General features: G+C 44.3%; 2 protein-coding genes across 8 annotated transcripts in view; one reads left to right on the top strand and one right to left on the bottom strand.

Moving 5' to 3' along the window:
* Positions 1–6,347, top strand: part of LOC106582908 (death-inducer obliterator 1) — a 29,645-nt gene extending 23,298 nt beyond the window's left edge. For all 7 annotated transcript variants that reach the window (XM_014166527.3, XM_014166523.3, XM_082967414.1 and 4 more), the window contains 2 exons: positions 70–265; positions 1,868–6,347. In XM_014166527.3, coding sequence (XP_014022002.3) covers positions 70–265; positions 1,868–5,670 — 3,999 coding nt within the window. In that variant the 3' untranslated portion in view covers positions 5,671–6,347. The remainder of the gene's footprint in view (positions 1–69; positions 266–1,867) is intronic.
* Positions 6,346–13,116, bottom strand: LOC100136421 (uncharacterized). The gene is made up of 8 exons (XM_014166529.3): positions 12,218–13,116; positions 9,411–9,476; positions 9,228–9,266; positions 9,019–9,073; positions 8,857–8,935; positions 8,720–8,786; positions 8,423–8,571; positions 6,346–8,255 (listed from the first exon to the last, which is right to left on the bottom strand). Exons 1-8 carry the CDS (start codon positions 12,938–12,940, stop codon positions 7,055–7,057), a joined length of 2,379 nt encoding a protein of 792 aa, XP_014022004.3. The 5' UTR covers positions 12,941–13,116; the 3' UTR covers positions 6,346–7,054.
* Positions 13,117–13,416: the final 300 nt, after the last annotated feature.

Genomic DNA, 13,416 nt, shown 5'->3' with positions numbered 1-13,416 from the left:
TATACACAACCTACTTCCTGGTTGAGGACCCTAAAGTCACACCCCTCTCTTTGTTTGCCTCATCTCCAGGAGCTGTGTCTGATCCGGTTCCATCCAGCCACAGAGGAAGAGGAGGTGGCCTACGTCTCTCTCTTCTCTTATTTCAGCAGTAGGAAGCGTTTTGGAGTGGTCGCCAACAACAACCGCCGCATCAAAGACCTGTACCTCATCCCCCTGAGCGCCAAGGACCCCCTGCCCTCCAAACTGTTACCTTTTGATGGGCCAGGTAAGCATCTGCAGGGAGACGCACAGAGGCCTCTGATAACCCTAACACCCAAGCACTGGATTGAATATGATGTGCCAAAGTCTCTATACCTCAAGACAATTAAGTTAGGCATAATGTCAGTCGATAGTTTTGTCCAGAGTGGTCACTATGTTCAGGATTTTGTTAATTTACTTCGTTTTCCTCTGTGTGAAAGGAGAGCTTGTTTCATGAAGTTGGTTTATGATTTATATTGTAGGGGACGAGCATCTACTTCTGCTGTTGCCTTCCTCCATAAACATCCCTCTGTACTTTTTCTATGCCCCCAGTGTGTACTCTGTGTGTATATTACCTTGTATCACACGTCTGTCTTAAATAAAGGATGTTGTGCATCACAGGTTGGTGCGGCCTTAGACGTCAGTCTCAGCCTGTTGTTTTTAAGGCTCAGCTTTTATTCTGTAGATACTCGTGTGAAATGTTTGGGTAATGATGGTGTTTCTGAAAATGACATCTGCCACAATGTCTTACATTTAAATTACCCTTCACTGCAACTTGGTGTACTGTGTTAGTGGATCTACCTGCATCTCCAGTACCCACACATCATAACTGAATGGGCAGCACCTGACCTACACCTAGTCCATCCCATACCACAAACAATGCCTGGAAAGCCATGGTAAGTTATTATGAGAGGTCCAGCTTGGAGAGCCTTGGACAGAGATGGTTCTACTCATGTTGGCGTTTTAAAGAAGATGAAGGACAAGAGAAGAATCTATGGATCTCAAACACTTACTGAATTGAAGAAACAAACACTTAACCATCCATATAATTAGTTGTCAGCAGAGGTTGGATTAGTAGTGTCATAATTAAAAACGTTTCATATAAGTTCAGTGGAATGCACTGTACAACACATATTGTCCTTTTTATATAGAATAGTAAAGAATATGGAAATGTCCACTAATATTGACATGTGACTTCATGAGAATGCATGCTAATGACAATCTAGCAAGATGAGAAGCTTAGTGAAAGTGGCGAATGTTGCGTTTTTGTGTACCTGCAAAGTGTGATGTTAGATCAACAACAGAAACATGTAGTCTAATGCAGTGCACAGACAGTCACAGTTCTCAAATTATCGTGGGGAGTTTAAGACTGCTCAGCAGTGTGATGACTCAGCACTCTTATAAAGGTTGCCTGTAGCTTACAATTCTTGTTTGTATTCTTTTGACACATTAATATTTTAATTTAATGGTTATACCTAAAGCTGATTATATAGGTGTTTTGTGCTCATATTTCTTTTGTTAGAACAATTTGAAATGGAAAGTGACGACCACAACTTGAGGCTTTAAATCAACAGACCTTTTTGTGATCAGTTTTGGTTTGTTTGTGATCTGTGTGATTCCCGGTCTCTGTGAAATACGCTTGTCTGTTGTCCTCCATAGCATCGGGTGTTTGAAACAAGCTCTCATTTCACAGTTTCACTTCAAACAAATTGTATCTCTGGAAATTTTACATTTTAGTCATTTAGCAGACGAATCTATCGGAGGTACACAAGTATGTAAGTGGATAAAGGATATGTTCTAGAATGCTTTTTATTCAATTTTCACTAATTGTTTTAACTTTGTCTTGTAGGACTTGAACCAGCGCGCCCTAACCTCCTGCTTGGTTTGGTGATCTGCCAGAAGGACAAGAAGCGTGCTGGAGCCTCTTTGGAGACTGAGGAGAAGCGTTCCAAGATCCAAATCAGAGACCTAGATGATACTGGCCTTCCAAAACCAACCACCACCATCAAAGCTGAAGTCAAAGCCGAGAAAGCCTTGCGGTACACCCAGGATCTTCCCTTCAGCACAACCCCCCCAGGTACACCTCCCCCTCTCAGCTCCTCAGAGACCTCCACGTCCATGGCAGCCTTATCAGTGCTGTCCTTCCTGTCCTCTGTCAAAGCCCCTGCTACAGACAAAGAGTCACCTGCCTCGAGCTCTGCTGCATCATCTGCTGCCAATGCCACTCCCCTTCAGACCATCCTGAAGACTTTGTTTGGGAACAAGAGGCAAGACTCTGAGGCCTCCATGTCTCCCTCAGAGCATGGTGCTGTTGACGTCTCAGCCGTGCCTGCTACTCTGCTAGATCCCATTGTTCAGCAATTTGGACAGATTTCTAAGGAGAAGCAGGTGGAGGAAGATGAGGATGACAGACCATACGACCCAGAGGAGGAATATGACCCAGGCATGGGCTATGGAGCACCCCAGAAGTCGGTTAAAGAACCTGAGGTCATCAAGCAGCCAGAGGCTACGGATGTGGATGATGTGGCTTATGACCCGGAGGATGACACCATTTTTGAGGCGGTCAAGACTGAGGTCCCTAGTCAAGCCAAGGCCACCGGGGATCTGACCAAACAGCAGAAAATGGTGGAGGATCTCAACAAACAGATTGAGGAGCAGAAACAGCAGCTGGTGGAGCAGGAGGAATCCATCCACGAAAAAAAGTCGTCCACAGGGACATCAGCTGCCTCGTTCTCAGTCACAGACGGTTTGATCTCACAGCCATCCCTACTGGCCAACAGTCGGCTCCTGCAGCTGGGCAAAAAAGTTGAAGAGTTAGTGAAATCTTCTGCTGCTGCTCCTTTGATTAACCAGAGAAGGGACCCAAGACAGAGTAGGGATCCCAGGAGGCTAACCTCAGACTCAATAGAAAAAGTGGAGATACCTCCTGCCAAAGACACCACGCCACCACCACAGACTGATGTCCAAGAACCAGAAACACCACTGCCCAAAGAAGAGGTTATAACAGATTCTCTTCCCTTTCTGGAATCAGACGCAACAGAGGTTTCCATTCCCCTGTTAGGTGAGCATGTAGAACCTGCTACGGAGGTCAATTACATGGAGGAACAAACTGTTGAATCTGAGGAAGTCGACACAACCAAGAGTGACTTGGACAAATACAGTATTTGGCCAAATGCAGACAGCATTTTAAAAACAGGGGAGATCTCTAGTTTTGAGAAGAACCGTCAAGAGCCTACCTCCTCTGGCTACTTCAACATGTCCACAAACAACAACACCTTAGCTTCACCTACAATTAATGTACTGTCGCAGAATGTCACCCAGGATAGCTCCACCCTGGTGGACACTCAAACCTCCCACATGTCACATATGGGAACATCAAGCTACATGGACTATGGAGCTCCTCCTGACATTCTCCCAACAACCACCTTCCCACCCCAGCTTGTACAACCACCAATGCAGGGTCCACCCCCAATGCTCGGGCCACCACCCATGTCAGTTCCCCCACCCATGCAGAGTATTCCTTCCTTGTCAGGCCCTCTACCTATGCAGAGACCTCCTCCACCCATTCAAGTTCCTCCACCCATGCAAGTGGAGAGCAACCAGCCTCCGTACTCCCAATATGGGCCACCTCCTGCTGCTTATCCTCCCTATCAGAACCAATGGGGAGGCTCTCAGCAGCAGTATGAGGGCCCCCCTGGTCCTCCACCCCAGACCATGATGCCACCCAGGGGGCCCCCTCCATTCCAGCCGATGGGCCCGAGAGCCCCACCTCCCCAGATGTTCAATGCCCCCATGGGCTCCATGCCTCCCCAGCACATGGGGCAGCAAGGCCCCCCTCCAGGCCAGTTCATGGAGGGCCATGGCCTTCCCAGACCTAATTTTGACGGGCAAAATGGTTTAGCTCCACCAAGGATCAGTGGACCCCCTCCTCCATTCAACTTCCCTGGACCCAGAGCACCCCCTCCACCCTTCACAGGGCCTCCCCCAGGCCACTTTGACAACAGAGGACCACCTCCATCCCATTTCCCTGGGCCCAGAGGTCCACCTTCTCATTTTGGGGATCATGGGTCCCAAGCCCACATGATTGACCCACCAAGAGGCCCTGTAGATCAGTACAACAATGTCAGTGTTGGGTCCTACCAGCAGGGCATGGACCATCACCAGGGTCAGACCCCTCCACACATGTACAAAGACAACCAGGCTCCCCCACCAGGCCCCTCTTACAGAGGACCTCCACACAACCAGTATGAGGGGCGGAGAGGCCCGCCTCCCAGTGGAGATATGGGTGGACAACGCTTCCATCCACCTAACCAGTTTCGGGGCTCTATAGCACCCTCTCCACCACCACACAGGGGGTCTTATGATGATCAGAGACCCCCTCAGGACCACTGTGGGGCCCCACCACAGCATTTTGGAGGACCTGACCAGTATCGCCTTGACAGTCCAGGGGACTTAAGACCAGTTCGCCACAGTGGGCCTCTGCTCCCGACCCCACCAGAGGGCCCCATACCTCTACCAAACCGCATGGGGGGTCACAGCCCAGAGTCCCACAGGGATGACCACTGGCGACGACACTCGCCTGATATGAGGAGAAGGAGCAGCTCCACCAGAGAGGGCTCAGAACCTTGCGGTGGAGACAGGCCCAGTCGGTTTGAGGGGGGCCACAGAGACCGGGAGCCAATCCCTGGCTCCTCTCGGTTGTCTGAGGAAAGGCAAAGGGACCTGTCTGAGGACCGCAGGAGGGAGCGGGACAGAGAGGGGCCCCATGGAGCCAGGCCATGGGACAGGGGCCAGAGCAAGCCCTGGAGCCGGGAGAGAGAGTGGGACAGAGGCAGGGAGAGAGACAGGGGAGAGAGGGAACGAAGCCGGGAGAGGGAGCGCAGCAGAGGGAGGGAGGGAGAGCGACATGGGGAACCAGAGGGTGACAAACACAGGGTGCCGGAGGGTGACAAACACAGGGCGCCGGAGGGTGACAAACACAGGGCGCCGGAGGGTGACAAACGCAGGGCGCCGGAGGGTGACAGACGCAGGGCGCCGGAGGGGGACAGGCACAGGGCGCCGGAGGGGGACAGACACAGGGCGCCGGAGGGGGACAGACACAGGGCGCCGGAGGGGGACAGGCACAGGGCGCCGGAGGGGGACAGGCACAGGGCGCCGGAGGGGGACAGGCACAGGGCGCCGGAGGGGGACAGGCACAGGGCGCCGGAGGGGGACCGACACAGGGCGCCGGAGGGGGACCGACACAGGGCGCCGGAGGGGGACCGACACAGGGCTCCGGAGGGGGACAAGAGAAGGGACAGGGAGAGAGACCGTGACCGAGAGAGGGACAGGGGCAGGGAGAAAGAGCCTGACAGGAGAGACTACGACCGAGACAGACCCAGGATCAGAGACCGGGAGAGAGACCGCGACAGGAGAAGGGACAGGTCCAGGAGCAGAGACCGAGACAGAGGCAAGGAAAGAGAGCCTGACAGGAGAGACAACGACCGAGACAGAGCACGAGACCGAGATAGAGAGAGGGATAAAGACCGGGACCGGCGCGACAGGAGCAAGAGCAAAGAAAAGAGAGAAGACAAAAAAGAAACAAACAAATCTGATGTCCCAAAGGAGAGCGATAAACCTGCAGAGGTGGAAACTGATAAAAACACATCGTAATGTCTTACTTTTGAGGACTTTTCACTGTAGTAAATCAATCACCCTGTAACTTTTACTTTCAGCAGCATAACTAAATCTAAATAGACATTGGGAATGTGTTTCTACATGACAAATGATTTCATGGTACAATACTCTTGTAGTTTGAAAGGTCGGAACATTTTTTGCCACTTCATATTTTATGAATGTTATCACATTTGAAACTAATATTGAGGTCATTTAAGTTCATCTGACTATGATACCCTGTCATTTACATACAAGTACCTTTCTCCTGTCAAAGTACCTTTTCTAAGAAACACATGAAAGTAACTGATTAACTCCCTGACCTTTAATGTAAATATGAATGTATTTGTGTATATACCGGTATGTTTTTAATCACATTTTTCTAAGTAGAGAAATTATAAGCCATATATCTGGAATGGATAATGTGAGAATTTAGGAAACATTGATTGCTATAGTCTGAAGTCATTGGACAGTATGTGCTTGTATGTTCAGCAGTTACCACTGAATGGATGTACCTATAGTATTGCTAATTACAGTTGACATTAATTTTGTTTAAACTTGGTCAATTAAACCTTCTTTATGGCAATCTTTGTCATTAATGGGCTCTGTCTTTCCATTACATCTCAGACTTAAATGTAATGTTCAAAGACTGTAATAAACACCACATAGACTCCGTTTATCTATTTTTTTTTATTAAAATCAAATGTATCTAATCATTAGGCACCCCTGGTGGTACACATGGTTGGGCACTAAAGATATTTTAAGCAGTAGAAAGTATTTTGAAAAACCTGAGGCAAGCATAATCATTCAAAGCTGAACATTTACCCCAAATCAATATAACATTATAACATTTACCCCAAACTAAAAATATGCTATTACAAAATAAACCACTAACATTATCGTTGCTGGTTTGAAAACTATAATCAATAGTATAACATTTGTATTGTTTGAAAAATGTGGATAATAACACACTGATATATTATACATGTGATCAGAAATCAGATGTAATAAATTGATTCACTAACATTTGTTCATATAAATGGAAATGATTAGAATACATAACAGTTCCTTTATTAGTGCATGACATGGTTGAATAGTCTAATCAATCGTCACTATTACTTCAAACACTGAATATTTCCTTTTGGTATCTTATCTTCATTTTCCTTTGCTGGGCTCAGCAGTACCTCTTCGGTAGGTTTCTTATTCAATTAACTGTCACGGGATGTGCTAATATTGTCCTCTGAAACATCACTGCATGGTTCGCTCACTAAATGCTCCCTTATTCTCCCCATCACCATCATATTCATCTTTGCTGTCTGTGTTTCCCTCCAAATCTCCACTGTCCCCCTCTGGTTGCTCATCTGTACTCTCATTACCATTGGTGTTAAGTCATTCCCTCTGAAACGTCATTGATTGGTTCACTATCTGCTCCCTTATTTTTTCTTTCATCATGATCAGCATTAGTCATTCCCTCTGAAACGTCATTGATTGGTTCACTATCTGCTCCCTTATTCTTTCTTACATCATGATCAGCATTAGTCATTCCCTCTGAAACGTTGATACGTTTGGGAAGTTCATGCTCTGTTGTCTTATCTGCAGCTCTCTTTCTCTGATCGTCAGTAATTCTCCCGGAATGATCGTCAGTAATTCTCTCTGAATGATCGTCAGTAATTCTCTCTGAATGATCGTCAGTAATTCTCTCTGAATGATCGTCAGTAATTCTCTCTGAATGATCGTCAGTAATTCTCTCTGAATGATCGTCAGTAATTCTCTCTGAATGATCGTCAGTAATTCTCTCTGAATGATCGTCAGTAATTCTCTCTGAATGATCGTCAGTATTTCCCTCTGAATGTCCACTGCTAGGTTGACAATCTGATTGCTTCAGAGAATCGATGGTGGGGTGCTGACTAGGGTAGGGGGTAGTTATAGAGCTACCTCTATCACAAGCTCCATAACTGGATTGAGCAATATCGTTTTGCCTAATTGGTAGATCCTCATGAGATGAATCACCATTGGTGTTTTGATTCCTTCCACCAGTAGACTTTGTGCCCTGACTGGTCCCTTTGTTTCTCAGAGTGTACCTCGTCGACAGATCAGGCACATTATCATGAGGTATGGATACATGTCCCAACCATGCATCGTTTGATGACCCAACTCGCATTAAGTCACTAACCTCACCTGCCATTCCACTCCTATCCATTGGCTCATTCTTGTTAACATCGTGAGAGACAGACTGATAACTGGCAGTGTTGTCGTCAATGTCATCCTGTTTAAGATCAATTGGGTTTTCATCATCTGGGAATGTCTCTCCCCTAAATATACTCTGGATTGTCTTGGGGCACCACACAAACTCATGTTTGGGCTCATAGTGTGCATAGGCATATTTAACTAAATTCCTGCGCTCTTGCTTATCAATGACAGCGAAGATGAAGTAGTTGAGGGCACTTTCCTTCACATTGTACAGCTTGCCTTTGACAAGAGTCTGCTCTAGGAAGAAGCGGACCAGTGGGGCCTGGTAGTGGGGAAACCCCAGAGTTCCCAGGCACTTCAGGATGCGGGTGATGCGCAGGTTGTTGTGTGTGTTTCTGCCATGAACAAAAACACAAGAACAACAAAAATACAAGGGTACTGTTAACCTCAAAAGCACTGTTATTCTCAGAAGTTTCATTTGAAAACTGAAATCTTAGCTATTATGTATCGCAATCACTATAAAATAATAACAGTTAAATGATCAAATGAAGAAATTTCTAACCTTTCCAGGTTGTCAAATCTTTCACGCCAGTTATTCGCAAGTTTCACTTCCCCAGTTATGTCATTTGACAGCTCTATGCCGTAGAAGTCCAGCATGAGCTTGTAGGACGTGACCAGCCTCTGCTTTGCTGTGCCATCTTCAAGGAAAGCCTGAGGAGGAAGGGGATTGTCATTCAGAATGATTATGAACACATATTTTCATTTGTTTCTAAGCCCCCAGTCAATAGATAATGTATGACATATGTAAATGCAGTATGCAGAGAACACTTTCCTTGCTCAAAGAAACTACTAGAAGTACCTCAATTTCCTTCTTGGTGAGTTCCTTGGCTTGATAATTCATTCCTGGTTCTTGAAGTGGGAACAACCTAAATAAAATGTTTGTGTATTAAACAAATATTTTAAACAATTTAACTTAAAAATGTAAAGGAAACTGACCATTGGATGTATGAGTGAACTTCTTCCAGTTTTGAATATTTCCTGTGCCATTTATTGTGAAAGTCCTCAATGAAGACACCTAATCAGAGCAAAGTTTACAGTTAAACATGTCCAAGTCTTGTCAAATGGAAACTGCGCTGAAAGAAACAGTAAATAGATTACCATCAGGGGAGGAGGGTATTTGTCCACGGTAGAACTGTAAATTAGGCATATCATCCTGGGGGGGAAAGTCACGCAAATTCAGAAATGAGGATAATTCAGAGAGCTGTATTGAAACAGTACAATAATCACAGAGGAATTGGCCAGTAAAATTATGACTCAAATCGTCCCACTTTTCCATGTACCACATAAAGAGATGAGGACTTGCTTACTTGTTGTTGCCCGCCAAAGTACAAGTTTGATCCTTGCCCCTGTGGAAACAAGAACAAAGGTCTAAAGACTATGTACAAACTATTGACTGATTGATAGTCAGCAGCAGTAACTTACTATAATTGAGGTGGATATATTTTATAGCATAAAGTGTGTAAGATTGTGTGAAGAGAATAATGACTTACTGGATAATCATGCCTGTACTTCTGCATATCCCTTGCTGCACTTCTGAATCGGTTAAACTTGTTTGACTGAAAACACATTCACTCCATGAGTTCACAAAATGGCAGATACTGGAAACACCTGACCTGAACAATACTGATACGCCCACGTGTCTGAGCTATATAAAGTAAAACAAACTTGGAGGGAAACTTTTACTAGCTGCAAAGGCCGGCTTGTATTCTACTTGGCTACTGACGGGCCTAGCACACTTTATTAGTCATATCCATTTTATGTGTCTGGAAGTTATTAGATCACATAGACAGACGTAATAAAAACATCAGAAGTCTTAAACCCTTGACTAAAGCTTTGCATGGTGAACAGACGCCTCACAAATCCTCAACTGGCATTAAATAGTACCCGCAAAACCGCAGTCTCAACGTCAAAAGTGAATCCGGAATGCTGGCCTTCTAGGTAGAGTTGCAAAGAAAAAGCCATATCTCAGAATGGCCAATAAAAAGAAAAGATTAAGATGGGCAAAATAACACAGACCCTGGACAGAGGAACTCTGCCTAGAAGGCCAGCATCCCGGAGTCGCCTCTTCACTTTTGACGTTGAGACTGGTGACTTGCGGGTACTATTTAATGAAGCTGACAGTTTAGGACTTGTGAGGTGTCTGTTTCTCAAACTAGACACTCTAATGTACTTGTCCTCTTGCTCAGTTGTGCACCAGGACCTCCCACTCCTCTTTCTATTCTGGTTAGAGCCAGTTTGCGCTGTTCTGTGAAGGTAGTAGTTCACAGCGTTGTACGGGATCTTCAGTTTCTTGGCAATTTCTCGCATGGAATAGCCTTCATTTCTCAGAACAAGAATAGACTGATGAGTTTCAGAAGAAAGTTATTTGTTTCTGGCCATTTTGAGTCTGTAATCGAACCCACAAATGCTGATGCTCCAGATACGCAACTAGTCTAAAGAAGGCCAGTTTTATTGCTTCTTTAATCAGGACAACAGTTTTCAGCTGTGCTAACATAATTGCAAAATGGTTTTCAAATGATCACTTAGCCATCCAAAATGATAAACTTGGATTAGCTAACACAACTGGCCATTGGAACACAGAAGTGATGGTTGCTGATAATGGGTACACCTATTCCATAAACAATCTGCCGTTTCCAGCTACAATAGTCATTTACAACATCAACAATGTCTACACTGTATTTCTGATCAATTTTATGTTATTTTAATGGACAAAAAAAATTGCTTTTCTTTCAAAAACAAGGACATTTCTAAGTTACCCCAAAAATTGTTGCACATTATTCTTGAAAATAATTATTCAAGCCCTGTCATGTTGATCATTGCTAGACAGCCATTTTTAAGTCTTGCCATTGATTTTGAAGACAATTTAATGCACAACTGTAACTAGGCCACTCAGAAACCTTCGATGTCATCTTGGTAAGCATTTCCAGTATATTTGGCCTTGTGTTTTAGGTTATTGTCCTGCTGAAAGATTAATTTGTCTCCCAGTTTCTGTTGGAAAGCAGACTGAACCAGGTTTTCCTCTAGGATTTTGTCTGTGCTTAGCTCTATTCCGTTTCTTTTCATCCTAAAACTCCCTAGTCCTAGCCGATGACAAGCCTACCCATAACATGATGCAGCCACCACCATGGTTGAAAATATGAAGAGTGGTACTCAGTGATGTGTTGTGTTGGATTTGCCTCAAACATAAAGCTTTGTATTCAGAACTTAAAGTTCATTTCTCTGGCACATTTTTTTTCAGTTTTACTTTAGTAAAAGGGTGCATATTTTGTAATATTTTTATTATGTACAAGCTTCCTTCTTTTCACTGTCATTTACTTTCATTTTTTGGAGTAACTACAATGTTGTTGATCCACCGTCAGTTTTCTCCTATCACAACCATTAAACTCTAACTGTTTTAAAGTCACCATTGGCCTCAGTGTGAACAGTTTCCTTCCTCTCCGGAAACTGAGTTAGGAATGATGCCTGTGTCTTTGTAGTGGCTGGGTGTATTGATACACCATCCAAAGTGTAATTAATAACTTCACCATGCTCAAAGCAATATTCAATGTCTGCTTCTTTTTTTTGTTTACCCATCTACCAATATGTGCCCCTCTTTGAAAGGCACTGGAAAACCTCCCTGGTTGTTGTGATCCAATCTGTGTTTGAAATCCACTGCTCGACTGAGGGACATTACAGATAATTGTATGTGTGGGGTACAGAGATTAACTTGTCATTAAAAAATCCTGTTAAACACTATTATTGCACACATAATGAGTCCATGCATCTTAGGTGACTTGTTAAGCAAATTTTGACTCCTGAACTTATTTAGGCTTGGTATAACAAAGGGATTAAATACTTATTGACAGAAGAGATATCAGCTTTTCATTTTTAATTCATTTGTAAAAATGTCTAAAAACATAATTCCACTTTGACATTATGGGGTATTGTGTGTAGGCCAGTGACAAAATCTAAATGTAATCTATTTTAACTTCAGGCTGTAACGCAACAAAATGTGGAAAAAGTTAAGGGGTGTGAATACTTTCTGAAGGCACTGTATGAGAGAGTACATGTATGAGCCATTGAAGCAAGCATTTTATATAATACATATCTATCTCAAAATTCTGAAAGATTGAGTTATAGATTGGGGAATTTTGTTTTAAATGTAAATGTTTTTTGGGGAAATTAAATATGTCAGTTGTATTTTATGGTGCCAATAAGAGACGTTTGATGATGGGCTACAGTATTCTGAAACTCATCTGCTGAGAGACCTCACCAAAAACATTATCAGGGCCCAAGGGCCTGCATACTGCATACGTACATGTTTGGTCCTTCTTTCACTTGTTTCTTCGCTTGGATGATCCTCCCATGTCGAGTCGTACATGCAGTAGTATTCATCGGTGTCTTCAATATCAAATGACCTGAGAACCGGAACCTCCACTTTTCCACTGGGAATGGATTCAGGTTCCACTACTACACTTACTAGAGACTCTTGACTCTCCACTTCTTCTCTGGGAAGGGAATCAGAAGGCTCCACTACTACACTTACTAGAGACACTTGACTCTCCACTTCTTCTCTGGGAAGGGAATCAGAAGGCTCCACTACTACACTTACTAGAGACTCTTGACTCTCCACTTCTTCTCTGGGAAGGGAATCAGAAGGCTCCACTACTACACTTCCTAGAGACTCCTGGCTCTCCACTTCTTCTCTGGGAAGGGAATCAGAAGGCTCCACTACTACACTTACTTGAGACTCTTGACTCTCCACTTCATCTCTGGGAAGGGAATTCGGACTAGGATAACTTGGCATGATAAATCTCCAGATGCGTTCCAGCCAAGGCCAACAATTTGGTATGAACGACCTCCAGTGTAAGCCCATGTAGGCGAGAACTGGAACCAGTAATAAAGTGCGTTTGTGCCTAAAACATTCAATCCCGGGAAACATCCTTGACATGTGTCGTCTCAGTTTAGCTGACAATTTTAGCGCTGCTCGCAGACCTGTTCCTATTATCCTTAGAAGACCACTAACTCCGGAGCGGCGCATAAGATAATGTAGGACTACGCTGTAGCCTACACAAAATGTTCCAAGGTAACAAATATTAGTTTTATGATTAACTAAATGACGAGAGCCACCACGATATCTTGCATTCGGGTTCGAATAATATGTTCACATTTTCACTTTCGTTTCTTCGTGTCACTAGCTTCTATACTCAACGTAAATCGAAACACTGGCGCAATATCGCGAGACTTCCGCGAATGCTTGCGAAACAGACCAAGCAGACCGGGATTTGAATCAAAATCCTATTTATTTTGTCACATACACATGGTTAATAGGTGTTAATGCAACTGTAGCGAAATGCTTGTGCTTCTAGTTCCGACCATGCAGTAATATCTAACAAGTAATCTACCAATTCCACAACAACTACCTTGTACACACAAGTATAAAGGAATGAATACGAATATGTACATACAAATATATAAATGAGTGATGGCCGAACGGGATAGGCAAGATGTAATAGA

The sequence above is a fragment of the Salmo salar genome, chromosome 22 (genome assembly GCF_965601325.2).
Source record: "Salmo salar chromosome 22, fSalSal1, whole genome shotgun sequence".
Classification (NCBI taxonomy): domain Eukaryota; kingdom Metazoa; phylum Chordata; class Actinopteri; order Salmoniformes; family Salmonidae; genus Salmo; species Salmo salar.
Note: the sequence above shows the minus strand (reverse complement) of the source record. Positions and strands in the feature narration are given on the sequence as shown.